Raw genomic sequence first — 13082 nt, forward strand, 5'->3', positions numbered from 1 at the left:
TGTTTTAGGAACACGCAGGGTTTGTCCTACTGTGGGTGGTCACAGAACTCAAAGTAAGCTCTGAAGCTGCTGTTATTAGGACCTGTTTCTGAAACCAGAGGGGTATTGCTTTCCCTTGTTTTTGGTTTGATCTTGCAACATAAGGTATTCAAGGAGCATCCTACTAAGGCAATGTTTCTGAAACACAGCGGTGGTGGGAGATAGATAGGAATGTCAACTTTTGGAAAAGATTGTCCTATAAGAAAATTTTTTTAAAGTGCCCATATTAGGACTTTGTTAGGCCAACAAAAATATCATCTTTTTTTTTTTTTGCAAGCATCCAAGTTCCCCAGAACACTTCATCATAAATTTTATGGTGGATCGTCTCCCACCTGCCTCTTATCAGGAACGGGTAGCATCTGGTTGTGGGATTTGTGGAGACGGAGGTTCAGCTGTTATGTGTTTTTTCTTCTTCTCTGGAGTTTGGGATACAACATGAAAACGGCAAGCACCTGAAAGTTCATTTCCCACACCCCCAGCTTAAAAGCTTACCAGATGCAGCCAAGTACACCTTGACTAACACCAGCAGCTTTTTTATTCCCACCCCCAATCCCCCTTGAGTTGTGTTGTAACATCTAGTCTAGAGAACTCAAACATTTGCACACTATTTTATGAAGTTTTGGTTGGCCTAGTAAACCTATAGCTCTAATATGGACTTTGGACTTTTACAAAAGTTTCCTTGAGTGATTTAATTCTCATTCCAGTAGCAGTGGGAATGAAAGGACAGGGTTGGGGAGCCTCTGCCCCTTGCCCCAATAAATTAATAGAATCATAGAATACTAGCCTTGGAAAGGGACCCCACGGGTCATCGAGTCCAGCCCCCTGCAATGCAAGAATCTCAACTTAAGTATCCATGACAGATCCAACCTCGGCTTAAAAACCTGCAATGAAGGGGAGTCCACCACCTTCTGAGGGAGACCGTTCCACTGTCGAATGCCTCTTACCTTCGGAAAGTTCTTCCTGGTGTTTAGTCAAATCCTCCTCTCCTGTAACTTGAATCATCAGTTCGAATCCTATCCTCTGGAGAACGATAGGATAAATGAGCTTGCTTCATCTTCTGTGTGACAGCCCTTTAGATATTTGAAGATGGCTACCATGGCTACCGTGCGACGGGGTGAGCTCCCATTGCTTGGTCCCAGCTCCTGCCAACCTAGCAGTTCGAAAGCACGGCAAAGCACGTCCAAGTTCGAAAGCACATCAAAGTGCAAGTAGATAAATAGGTACCACTACAGCGGGAAGGTAAACGGCATTTCCGTGTGCTGCTCTGGTTCACCATAAGCGGCTTTGTCATGCTGGCCACATGACCCAGAAGCTGTACGCCGGCTCCCTCGGCCAATAAAGCGAGATGAGCCCCGCAACCCCAGAGTTGGTCACGACTGGACCTAATGGTCAGGGGTCCCTTTACCTTTACTTTTACCATGTCTTGTGTTGTTGGGCTCCCAACTCATATCAGCCCTTCCTAGTATAGCTCATGATAAGGGATTATGGGAGCTGTAGCCCAACAATGTCTGGAGTGTCGCAGATCCTTCAACCCTCTGTTAGAATGATCATTGAATGGCATCAGTGTGGTGAAGCGACTAGACCCTTGAACAGCCAACAACGGACCCAGGTTCAAATCCCTATGAATCATAGAATCATAGAGTTGGAAGAGACCACAAGGGCCATCCAGTCCAACCCCCTGCCAAGCAGGAAACACTATCAAAGCATTCCTGACATATGCCTGTCAAGCCTCTGCTTAAAGACCTCCAAAGAAGGAGACTCCACCACACTTCTTGGCAGCAAATTCCACTGCCCTACAGCTCTTACTGTCAGGAAGTTCTTCCTAATGTTTAGGTGGAATCTTCTTTCTTGTAGTTTGAATCCATTGCTCCGTGTCCGCTTCTCTGGAGCAGCAGAAAACAACCTTTCTCCCTCCTCTATATGGCATCATTTAATATATTTGAACATGGCTATCGTATCACCCCTTAACCTTCTCTTCTCCAGGCTAAACATACCCAGCTCCCTAAGCCGTTCCTCATAAGGCATCGTTTCCAGGCCTTTGATCATTTTGGTTGCCCTCCTCTGGACACATGCACAAGTGCAGTGAATTATTGTTCTTCTTGGGGGGGGGGGGGCGTGTTTGAATTTTTATCTCTAAAAGTCTGCAGCATTGAGTTAGGCTTATATTTTTGTACACTTTCTTGAGCTTTTTTTTCCCTCCACAAGAGGGCACTTGCACATAAGGTAAAAGACTCCAACCGTCTGTCAGCAAATGAGGAGTCTCAATGTTAAGCGGCCCAGTTATTTGCTGCTTCCTTTGATACATTTGCAGCCAGAAATCAATGGTGTATTTAGCAGGGGGAGCATGTATATTCGTTTATGATTGACGGCCTTAGCTTGGGTCTGTACAATGAAAGGCCTGATGGCTGATTGGATCCTCCTCTGCCTTTGCCGTTGCTCATTGCGCACCCCCCCCCAAAAAAAACCCCGGCTTTTCAGTAGCAAGCTGAGTTATAAGTGGTTTATGAAAAGGCTGGATTGAGAGATGTGAGAGATGCGGACAGAGATGGAGAGAATGATGAGAACAGAAGGCGTTATGGAGTAGAGCTGAAAAGGGAGGGATAGATCGGCCAAGATTTCAGAGCGGCCTGTGTTGTTTCGCAGGGACACGGGAGAGTGAACTGTGAGGCACTTGGAGACAAAGTGGGTTATCAGAATCTGCTGGAAATATAATGGCAACAAAACACCTTCTCTCCCTCAGACAGTTCTGGACACTGCAGTTTACCCCTCTCAGAGTTACAATTCCCAGCAGCCTTTGAGAAAGTACAGTGCTCGTACTTCTTTGAGGGAAAGAATGTGAGGTGGCCTTTTAGGGTTAATAAAAATGGAAAAAGTGGCCCTCAGAGTGATTTGGGTTGTGCACCACTGTCTCTTGCCTCCTAGACGGTGCTTCGTCCTGTGCTGCTTTATCATGGAGAAGAGCCTGGAGAAGAGAAGGTTAAGGGGTGATATGATAGCCATGTTCCAATATATAAAAGGATGTCATATAGAGGAGGGAGAAAGGTTGTTTTCTGCTGCTCCAGAGAAGCGGACACGGAGCAATGGATTCAAACTACAAAGAAGATTCCCCAAAAACATTAGGAAGAACTTTCTGACACTAAGAGCTGTTCGGCAGTGGAATTTGCTACCAAGGAGTGTGGTGGAGTCTCCTTCTTTGGAGGTCTTTAAGCAGAGGCTTGACAGGCATATGTCAAGAATGCTTTGATGGTGTTTCCTGCTTGGCAGGGGGTTGGACTGGATGGCCCTTGTGGTCTCTTCCAACTCTATGATCCTATGATCATTCACAGACAAGATGGTTGCCTGTCCCTTCACAGATCACTAATCACATCTTTTCTGTCAGCTTTGAAGGAGAGACCTGAGCGAGCAAGCTCTCACAGGCATCACTAGCTGACTGCTGTTGGGAACATACTGCTGGCCTAGATATACCTTGGCCTAATCTTAAGAAGGCAATTCTCGTGTCCCAGGATATGAAACGATCAGTCACGGATCCAGCTCAGCGTTTCCCCCATTGAAATAATTTTTCTCGTTTCAGGGAAGGTTGCTGCACGTCAGCACCCTGATTTCCACATGGTAAAGACAGGTGTTGATGTTGACGTATCAAAAAATTGATCTAATCCGACTTGGGTTTTCTCTTCCTTTCCCCGCCTGTTTTGAATTGCAGTTTGCAAGATGAATGTACATAGACGCTGTGAAACAAATGTGGCCCCCAACTGCGGAGTGGATGCTAGGGGCATAGCTAAAGTACTCGCCGACCTGGGTGTCACTCCAGATAAGATCACTAATAGTGGACAAAGGAGGAAGAAGGTAATCCTTCTTGCATGTGAACTCATGACTAGTGCTACGCGGAGCGTTTTCTTCTCCATTTTTTGTAACCATCCTCTGTCAATTAGTGAGAAAAGTAATTGCATATGAAAACGATCAAGGGGAGTAAAAAATTTAATGAGTTTTTGTTGTTGTTGTTGCATTTAGCTTACTTTTGAGTTGGCCAAGGGATTTTTATGAGATTCTGATTATAGGGTCTTGGTCGATTCATATGGTGAGAGCCAGTCCTTAAAATATATTGCGGTCCCGGGCCATTTAAGTCTTTCTGTGTCTAATCCAGCACATGTAAATGGTCCCGGAAACTAAGGCCAGGGTCAGTGTCATATGCTCAAACTGTCTTGCCCTGGTGAGCAACCTGGCCACCAAATTCTGCACCGGCTGAAGTTTCCAAATCGTCTTCAGAGGCAGCCCCACGCATAACACATTGCATAATCTAACCTAGAAGTTTACCAGAGCATAGACAACAGAAGCCCTGGTCCAGATAGGTATGCAGCTGGGCCACCAGCCAAAGCTGATGGAAGGCACCACCAAGACCACCTGAGCTTCAAGCGACAGCAGTGGATCCATTGGGTACCCCCAAGCTGTGTACCCAATCCTCAGTGGGAGTGTTATCCTATCAAGAAAAGGCAACCCCCCCCCACTCATCCACTCTAGGAAACCACCCACTAACAGTGCCTAAGCGAGGCATCCCCAAACTGCGGCCCTCCAGATGTTTTGGCCTACAACTCCCATGATCCCTAGCTAACAGGACCAGTGGCCAGAGAAGTTGGGAATTGTAGTCCAAAACATCTGGAGGGCCGAAGTTTGGAGATGCCTGGCCTAAGCCTTATCTGGATTGAGCTTCAGTTTGTTGGTTCTCATCCAGTCCCTTACTGAGGCAAGACAATGGTCCAGCACACCTGCAGATGTAGTGGAGAAGTAGAGTTGTGTGTCAACAGTATATTGCTGACAACATATTCCAAAGCTCTGCATGCTGAAGTTCTCAACTTCAGTTCAACAACAGGTAGGGCTGGATGAGAACCTTGCCTGATATCGCAGAGGGCTGTTGGCAGTTGGTATGGATAGCATTGAGCTAGTTGGGCCAGTGGTTTAGCTTAGTATAAGGCAACTTCCTAGGTTCCCATATGGAGAAGATCAAAAGCAGTTGGACAAAATAATGGCATCGCCACTGCTAAACTTGTGCTCTTTGGAGTACGCAAACCAAGTGAGCTGGAAGAAGCCCTGGAAGAACTTAGACTGCTTTGACCTCAGTAGTGATGAAGTCAAAAAAGGCTTTATTATTTTCCAATTGTCAGAAGGAATCGTTCTTGTCAGAAAGCCATGTAAACATCAAAGCTACTACTTTGAAGTCCCCTTGTGAGAACACATGTGAACATAAATATTCTTATCTGGTTGAAAAACTGGCGTGAGATCATTGTCTTGCCAGATGTTCCTCTCCACCCCCCGCGATATTACAGTGATGACAAATGGAAACGCACTGAAATAACATTCTCCCAAAAGAGAATTGAATTCAGCAGATGCTCTGCAAAGCCACGTCACAGAAGCTGATCCCTTCTGCGCTGGGTAAAAAAATAAATACACCGCAAACCATCCCTTGGACCTCTTTATGCCAAGAGTTGCACATAACATCAGTGCAATCCTGGATATGTCTGTGCAGAAGGAAGCCCCACAGAGCCCTCCCAAGTATATATGGACAGGATTCCTGCCTTTATCTCCTGCAATCTGTTAACTGCCCACAGTAGTCCTTGGAGAGCCCCCAATTTATCAGTGATTATGCATTTTGCCCATTTTCCACTGGGGGTTGCTGGGTCCTGGTCTTGTCCCTGGCATGGAAAGATGCTGTTCCAGGGGGTTGTAGTCACCTAAGTCACCTACCTAATAGACCCAATTGACATTAAGAAACCTAAGTTAGTCATTCTAATTAATAGCAGTGCAAAAGCTAGGTGAATACCTCACAGGGTATATTGTGCCAGCCTGCCAGGTACGTAGCAGCACGTAGATTTCCCCATATGAACTAACCTGGACCCTGCAATCATTACCTGAGGTTCAGAGGGTGACAACATGTGAACAGCCCTTTTCCGTGGTGGCTCCCTGTTTGTGGAATGCTCTCCCCAGGGAGGCTCGCCTGGCGCATTTGTTACACATCCTTTAGGCACCAGGCAAAAACATTCCTCTTCTCCCAGACTTTTGGCTAATTACACAATCTATGGCCTTTTAAATTGTCCGTGGGAGTGTATTGTTTGTTTGTTTTTGTTACGATCAGTGCTTTCTTCTGGGGGTACTCGAGGGTATGCCGTACCGACACTGTGTTTTTCTAGAAGAAAAGCACTGGTTAAAAGTGTAGCACTTACTATAACAACTTCATGGTGAGTACTGGCACCTTTCTTTCGAGAAGAAAAGCAGTGGTTATTATATTATGTATTTTTGTGTTTTTATATTGTAAACTGCCCTGTGATCCTCGAATGAAGGGCAGTATAGCAATTATTATTACCGTATTATTATTATTATTATTATTATTATTATTATTATTATTATTATTATCATCATCATCATCATCATCATCATTTCCAGTAGCACTCTAGAGACTAACTAAGTTTGTCATTGGTATGAGCTTTTGTGTGCATGCACACTTCTTCAGATACCTGCATGCACACGAAAGCTCATACCAATGACAAACTTAGTTGGTCTCTAAGGTACTACTGGAAGGAATTTTTTTATTTTGTTTCGACTACGGCAGACCAACACGGCTACCTACGGTACCTGTAACTATTATTATTATTATTAGACACTTGTATATAGGAAGATGGTGGATCTATGTGCTCTTGACGTCTACATCAGTCACCTCTACCCAATATGTTTAAAGCACTATTATACCACTTGCAACAATTATGGCTCCTCCCCCAAAGAATCCTGGGAATTGTAGTTGCTTAAGGATGCTGAGAGTTATTAGGAGACTCCACACATAGCTACAGTTCACACCACCATTAACAAGTCACAGTTCCCAGGATTCTTTGGGGGAAGCCATTGCTATTAAAGTGGTATGGCTGTGCTTTAAAAGTGTGGTGTGGTCTTGGGAGGTGTTTGAAATGTGTGGTGGTGGCATGACCATAAATCGCATGTTCGTAATTGTCTGCTTTGCCACAGTCTATCAGCTTATTGTACTTATATTCGTCTGAAGAGACTTACATATATACTTTCCAGGTGATCATCTGTCTAGGCAACTTATTTGACCAGACATTCTTAGGATCCACAGCATCACATGCCATCAGACCTGGAATGGGGAACCTCTGGTCCTCCAGACGATTTTGGACTACAACTCCCACAATTCCTGACCATTGGCTCAGCTGGCTGGGACTTATAGCAGTTGGAGCACAACAACATGTGGAGGGTCACAGGTTCCCTGTCCCTCTTCAAGATCATTCCCCTGATTAAAAAAATGGAGAATTTAGAAAGGCTGCATTTGGCAAGGATCCATAGCTGCCAAGTCTCCCGTATTCCCCGGGAAATCCTCGTTTTTCCAGCTGTTCCTAGCTGAAAAAACGGATTTTTTTGTTTTTCCCCGGTTTATTCTGGCGCGGCAGCCATTTTGGAACTGGGCAAAGCAGCATCAAAAGTCACTTCTGAGCATGCTCCGCCCAGTCCCAAAATGGCGGCAGCACTATTTCCGGTCTGCTACTTCCGCCCAGTCCCTTATTTCTCCGACAGCAACTTGGCAGGTATGCAAGGATCATCATGAAGTCAAGCATCTTGCATCTTTTGGCGAGCAAAATGTGGTTGAAATCCACTAAATCTCCTGTACAGATTTAATTAAGCTGGTGTTGGAATGGTGCTCAGTGAATTATGGCCTTTCATTCTGACATGACACTATAGAACAGGCATCCCCAAACTGCGGCTCTCCAGATGTTTTGGCCTACAACTCCCATGATCCCTAGCTAAGAGGACCAGTGGTCAGGGATGATGGGAATTGTAGCCCAAAACATCTGGAGGGCCGAAGTTTGGGGATGCCTGCTGTAGAACTTGTGTCAAGAATACCTTGTTTCAGAAGTTATGGGTTGTTGTTTTTAAAGAGTTTCTATGTGTGGTCTTTCTGTGTATTTGGTAAGCCTAGCAGCATTTACCGTGAACTTCTTCAAACAAGTTAAGATTTCAATGCAATAAATGCAGGTTTTTCCTCTCTTTTAAAAAATGAGCTGCTATGCTTGTCAATCTGTAAAGCAGATAACAATTCAAGGAGGTTTTTCAGTTGCCTGCCTCTTTGTGTGCAGAAGCGTTGCTATTTGGAGCTGCGTCTTTGTACTCTCATAAATGCCATGTCAGAAGAACACCTTTGCGATGGTTAAGCACCTCATTTCTCTTGTCTATTCCTAGCTTGTCCCAGGTGCAGAATCTCAACCGCCAGTTCCTGGATCCTCACCAGGAGATGATGACAGATCAAAGTCAGCACCAACTTCCCCATGTGATCAAGGTTTGCCGCCTTTTATTTTTATATTTATAAATATTTTGAATTTTTTGTGGGGGGGCGGGTCTCACTGAACTGCAGCCTTGTAAATAATGTGGCCCCAACAGCTCAGATTTAACAACGAATAGATTATGGAAGAAATGGTGTCATAACATGGCCATATCACACAGATGGAATTGCCATGTGCCTTGCACTGTCTTTCCTGCTCAGTAGAGCAAAATGACCTACTAGCCCTGAAGATTCAGGAGAAGCTGCTGGAGGCTTTTTGGGGACCATCTAGTGAGATGCTGTCTTCTGCAGAGGTAGCAAAAATGGTGCCCTCCAGATGTTGGTGGACTCCGACTCCCATCAGCCTCAGCCAACATGGTCACTGGGCAGAGATTATGGGAGTTGTAGTACAAAATAGGACACCTCTAGCAGACACCATATCGACTGCTCCTGTGACTTGCAGCTGCTTTCCAATGTCTCTGGGGCCATTCCCAGCAGTGGAACATTAACTGGAGATGTTGAGGAGCTTTCCATACACAAAGTACAATCTTTCTGTCTATCTGCGAAGGGCTGCAGTTTAGTGGTGGAGCATTTTATTTGCATGCAGAAGGTCCCAGGTTCAGTCCCTGGAATCCCTGCATAGGGCTAGGAGAGAGCCCTGTCTGAAATCCTGCAGAGCCACCACTTACCTAGGGTAAATACTTACCTAGGTGGACCAATGGTCTGGTTAATGTAGAGCATCGTCCTGTGTCCCTGTCAGTTTATCTATCTATCTATCTATCTATCTATCTATCTATCTATCTATCTATCCACACACACACATGTATGTATGTGTATACATACCTAAAAATATTGACATCTGATGCCCTTTTTAAAATGTGTGTGGAAGGGGAGATTATTGGATGGTGGTTGTTGTTGTTTTTATTATGCATTTTCTAGATTCAGGTAGGTTGCCGTGTTGGTCTGACGCAGACGAAATAAATAAATAAATAAATAAATAAATAAATTAAAAATTGTCCAGTAGCACAGCTAGTGTGGTGTAGTGGTTAAGAGCGGTAGACTCGTCATCTGGTTCGAGTCCCCGCTCCTCCACATGCAGCTGCTGGGTGACCTTGGGCTAGTCACACTTCTCTGAAGTCTCTCAGCCTCACCCACCTCACAGAGTGTTTGTTGTGGGGGAGGAAGGGAAAGGAGATTGTTAGCTGCTTTGAGACTCCTTCGGTTAGTGATAAAGCAGGATATCAAATCCAAACTCCTCCTCCTCCTCCTCCTCTTCCTCTTCTTCTTCTTCTTCTTCTTCTTCGAGACCAACTAAGTTTGTTCTGGGTATAAGCTTTTGTGTGCAATCATACATCACATGTATCTGAAGAAGTGTGCATGCACACGAAAGCCAGAACAAACTTAGTTGGTCTCTAAGGTGCTACTAGGCCATTTCTTTCTTTTTTTCGTATGTATTTTCTTTTTTATATATATTGTGGTTTTATGCTGTGTACCTGCCTGATATCTACTGGTATAAGGCAGTATAACTTTTTTGATGATGATGATGATGATGATGATGATGATGCATGCGTGAAGCAATCAGGATCTTGGTATTGCTGAAGCTTAGCTCTTCCATGTGTGTGCGTACTAAAATATCTGTCCGCTGCTATCGTTTTAAACCTTCACAGAAATCAAAGAGCTTGAAAATAACATTAGGAAAGCATTGTCATTTGACAACCGAGGCGAAGAGCACAGGGGAGGAGCAGCAACCTCGACTGACGGCCAGCTTAACACGCCCGGGGAGAACGGTGAAAACGGAGAGGTCAAAACACAGACGAAGCGCATGGGCCTCGAAGAGTTTAACTTCATCAAAGTGTTAGGGAAAGGCAGCTTCGGGAAGGTGAGCAGTCCTTGATTGCTGCTTGTTTCCACTGTGCGCATTAAAAACAGCAGCATGCAGTACTGGTAGGAAGAAGCAAGGTTGAGGATGTTCCTATGCACATATGGCATATCTGTGGTATGTTAGGCAGTTCCCAAAGCAGCCTCTGCGCCTGCTGTTTGCATTCACGCACACCCTCCTCCGGTGGTCATAGGGATTACCAAATCTATGCCAGTAGGGCTTCAGCAAATTTAAAAGACTATATATCACGCCGTGCATCAATTAAGTCATGCATTGAGGCTTGGAGGTTTATAAGTAAGTCTGTTCCATGGCCTGATTTGAAAGAGGGCCAGTCTGGATCACCCTGTAAATTTCCAGATCACCCACATTATGGCTATGTCAGGGATCTGGATTATTATTATTATTATTATTATTATTATTATAATACGTACATACATACATGGGACGTGGGTGGCGCTGTGGGTTAAACCACAGAGCCTAGAGCTTGCTGATCAGAAGATCGGCGGTTCAAATCCCCGCCATGGGGTGAGCTCCCTTTGCTTGGTCCCAGTTCAGCAGTTCGAAAGCACGTCAAAGTGCAAGTAGATAAATAGGTATTGCTCTGGCAGGAAGGTAAACGGCATTTCCATGCGCTGCTCTGGTTCGCCAGAGCTTAGTCATGCTGGCCACATGACCTGGAAGCTGTACGCCGGCTCCCTTGACCAATAACGTGAGATGAGCGCCGCAACCCCAGAGTCGGTCACGACTGGACCTAATGGTCAGGGGTCCCTTTACCTTTACCATATGGGTAGCCAGTTTGGATCTTGCAAAGTAGGTGTAATATGCAAGGGTGTGGACTGGATTCCGGAAGAATCCTAACTTCTGAGTTGAAATGGGGCGCCTCAGAGGGATTTGGTCCCTGTGAGAGGCAACGCAGCATCTCCCTGCGGTTGCACAAGTTGAAGCAGGGACTCCTTCCGTGCTTTGTGGTACCTTGGCAATTCAGACATCAAATAAAAAGAAAGTATAATAAATTGCTGCAGACAAATATCTTACTAGCTTACATACCCCACCGATCTGGCTGGGCAGCTCCCAGCAGAATTAAAAGCACAATAAAACCACCAAACATTTTTTAAAAAACAACTTCCCTAAACTCTGACCACTACACCTCACTGGCTCTCGCCACCTCGGTTATCTGGCACAGAATCTCTTGCACAGTACCTTTTGGGTCCATGCACTGGCCCCTTAAACTTGCTTGCACCGGCAGTCCTGTCAAGCCATGTCTCATGCTGCTTGACGCTGTGGATTCTCATGTATATCAGCACAATGCGGGGGAACAGCTGCGTAGTCCAGAGGATCTGGATATTCTTGAGCTATCATTCCTATCAATCTTGGTCAGCATGGTTAATGGCCAGTGATTGAGGGAGTTGTAGTTCAAGAACATCAGTGGATAACACAGGGGATTTAGATGCAGAAGGCTAAGGTTTAAATCTCTGCTTAGCTGGGTGCTGCTGCAACATGTGATAGTTTCTTGGGCTGCTTTACTTCCATTGGTGGTTCTTGGAGTAATTTAGAAAAGAACTGGTACCAATCATGCCCTGAAAAATGACATAGAAATGTATTTTCTCTGTGGCACTGAACAAGTGTCTCTTTTTTTTAAGTTGGGTAGTTTTTTTTTTATTTAAAAAGAAGTCAGTGCTGAATTATTTGTTAAGTTGAAAGTGTGCCTGCCAATTGAAATGCTAAGCTGCGGTTGGTGTCCTCTGTTGAGGCACTTGACTGAAAAAGCACTCCATAGGGAGGCTGACATTTATTCTCCCTGAAGGTGATTCCCGCTCTGCATGCCCTGATTTTGCAAGTCAGATCATTTGCTTTTTCAACTTGCCAGCCATGCAGACTCAACAAGGCATGTAAATGTTAGGCTGTGTTTGCTCGGACTCCTGCTGTTCCGCCATAAGGAGGAGTTGCAGAGGTGACTTTAAAGTGGCAGCGTTGAATCCCATTCGGCTCTAGGTGGGTTGCGGCCCCTCGCTCAGCAGCATTACGTGGAAACAGTCTGGAATTAGAAGTGACAACAGAGCCAGGATGGGTGCAATTCTAAAGCCCAAGCGAGGCACACTAAAAAAAAAAATTCGCTGGGGCAAAAACTACAAGAAGCAAGTGCATTGAGAATCTGGATTTCATTTATGTCTGAAAAATACAGATCCACATGTTGCACTGCTGATTCTTGCTGCAAGCATGTAGATCAGGCTTGGGGAACGTTTTCAAGCCCAAAGGCTGCGCTTTCTTTTAGGCAAGCCTTCAGAGCCCACACGCCAGTGGTGGGCAAGACTCAAAGCTAATTTGGGCAAGGCAAGCAAGGTGGATTTTAGCTTTGTTTCTGCACACATCCCTCTCTGTCATCAGTTCAGGAAAGCAAGGTGCATTGCTTAAGTAAGTAAGTAAATTTTTGTATTTATTTATACCCTGCCCTCCCTGGGCAAGACCAGGCTCAGGGCGGCTAGAATCAAATGTCAAATACATTAAAACACAATCAAACAATTGATTGAAATACAGATTGAAAATTAGAATCAGGGTAAAAGTAAGTGACTGCATTCCAACCAGGCAAAAGCAACTCCAGGAGGGTCCAAAGCAGGGATAGTGAGAGGTGTGGCTTGGGGAGGAGGCTGTTGCTTGGGGAGTGTCCTGAGGGCCAGACAGAGAGGCCTGGGTAGCATTTCAGGCTGGAACTGTGGGCTAGTGTGTATCTCTCCTCCGTGCGGCCTAGTCTGCCTAGCCGCCTGAGGAACCATACTTATTATGGCACTGGAGACTGGCTTTTTGGAGGCTCTGGATCACACACACACACACAGCAGTGTCGGAAGCTGCTCCGGCACC

At 45.3% G+C, this 13082-nt stretch overlaps 1 protein-coding gene across 1 annotated transcript in view; it reads left to right on the forward strand.

Moving 5' to 3' along the window:
* Nucleotides 1–13082, forward strand: part of PRKCE (protein kinase C epsilon) — a 323510-nt gene that overhangs the window by 232997 nt on the left and 77431 nt on the right. The window contains exons 7-9 of the mRNA XM_035111183.2: nt 3740–3882; nt 8269–8365; nt 10015–10226. Coding sequence (XP_034967074.1) covers nt 3740–3882; nt 8269–8365; nt 10015–10226 — 452 coding nt within the window. The remainder of the gene's footprint in view (nt 1–3739; nt 3883–8268; nt 8366–10014; nt 10227–13082) is intronic.

The sequence above is a fragment of the Zootoca vivipara genome, chromosome 3, assembly GCF_963506605.1.
Source record: "Zootoca vivipara chromosome 3, rZooViv1.1, whole genome shotgun sequence".
In the NCBI taxonomy this organism is placed as follows: Eukaryota; Metazoa; Chordata; class Lepidosauria; order Squamata; family Lacertidae; genus Zootoca; species Zootoca vivipara.